The following is an 852-nucleotide window of genomic DNA, read 5'->3' on the forward strand; positions in this document are numbered from 1 at the left end:
CTTTTCTGACAATTCACCAGCCCACACCACTTCTCAGTATGGCTAGGGCATTATTTCCAGCATCCTGGCCAAACTCCACTTGGGGCAATTACATTCTGTCCACCTAGAACTCCCCCTGATGTTTCACTTGGACACAACACTTCACTGCCTGTCCTAAACTCTTGTGTCATGTCACTGTGTTCACTGCTTCCACCTCAGAGGTGGCTGCATTTCAATGGAGACAGAACCATTTATTGTACAAAATACACAACACCTTCCTAGAGCCACTGCTCCTGAAAGACAAAAATTACATATTTAAGAATTACTGGGAATAAACAGAGCACAGTACAAAGCAGGGGTAATGTCTACACATACCAGATTAATCACCAGGCACGAGTTTAAGCAGCAGTTCTTCAACACCACCAAGCTGTAAGTGACAAGGAAAAGTTCAATACGTCTACAGTTACTGTGGCTGAGCTAATGGACTTCAACAAAACAACAGTCCTTTGCCGTCCCTCAGGGAGCTCAAACGACTTCACAAACAGGCATGACTATGGCCTATTGTTGCCACCATCCTTACCATGAGGTGGTGCTCTATCTCCCAAACGCGAGAGTTACTATCCCTGTACTGCTCACCCTGGGACAGCTGCCACATATGAGGCAGCCGGGATGGGGGGAGCTGGCTGGGTCGCAGCGCCTCACCCAGGGGAACCTGAACTCTTTGGATCCGAGCCCTCAGCATACCTTCCTCCTGGGGGAAAGTAACAAAAAGAGCAGGCAGTTACTGGCAATGCAGTAGAGGCACCTACAACAGCAAAGCTACAAGCACTGGGAAGCTCAAAGGACACTTGACTTGCCTCTTCCGCAGCCACA

At 48.7% G+C, this 852-nt stretch overlaps 1 protein-coding gene across 1 annotated transcript; it reads right to left on the reverse strand.

The window, feature by feature from the left end:
- Positions 1–358: 358 nt before the first annotated feature.
- MTCP1 (mature T-cell proliferation 1) lies at positions 359–848 on the reverse strand (the record flags this gene model as incomplete). Its single annotated transcript, XM_010005703.1, has 3 exons — positions 359–406; positions 560–730; positions 837–848. Coding segments are annotated over 3 exons (231 nt in total), but the record flags the coding sequence as incomplete, so codon positions are not given.
- Positions 849–852: the final 4 nt, after the last annotated feature.

The sequence above is a fragment of the Chaetura pelagica genome, unplaced genomic scaffold, assembly GCF_000747805.2.
Source record: "Chaetura pelagica isolate M959 unplaced genomic scaffold, ChaPel_1.0 C11165826, whole genome shotgun sequence".
Classification (NCBI taxonomy): domain Eukaryota; kingdom Metazoa; phylum Chordata; class Aves; order Apodiformes; family Apodidae; genus Chaetura; species Chaetura pelagica.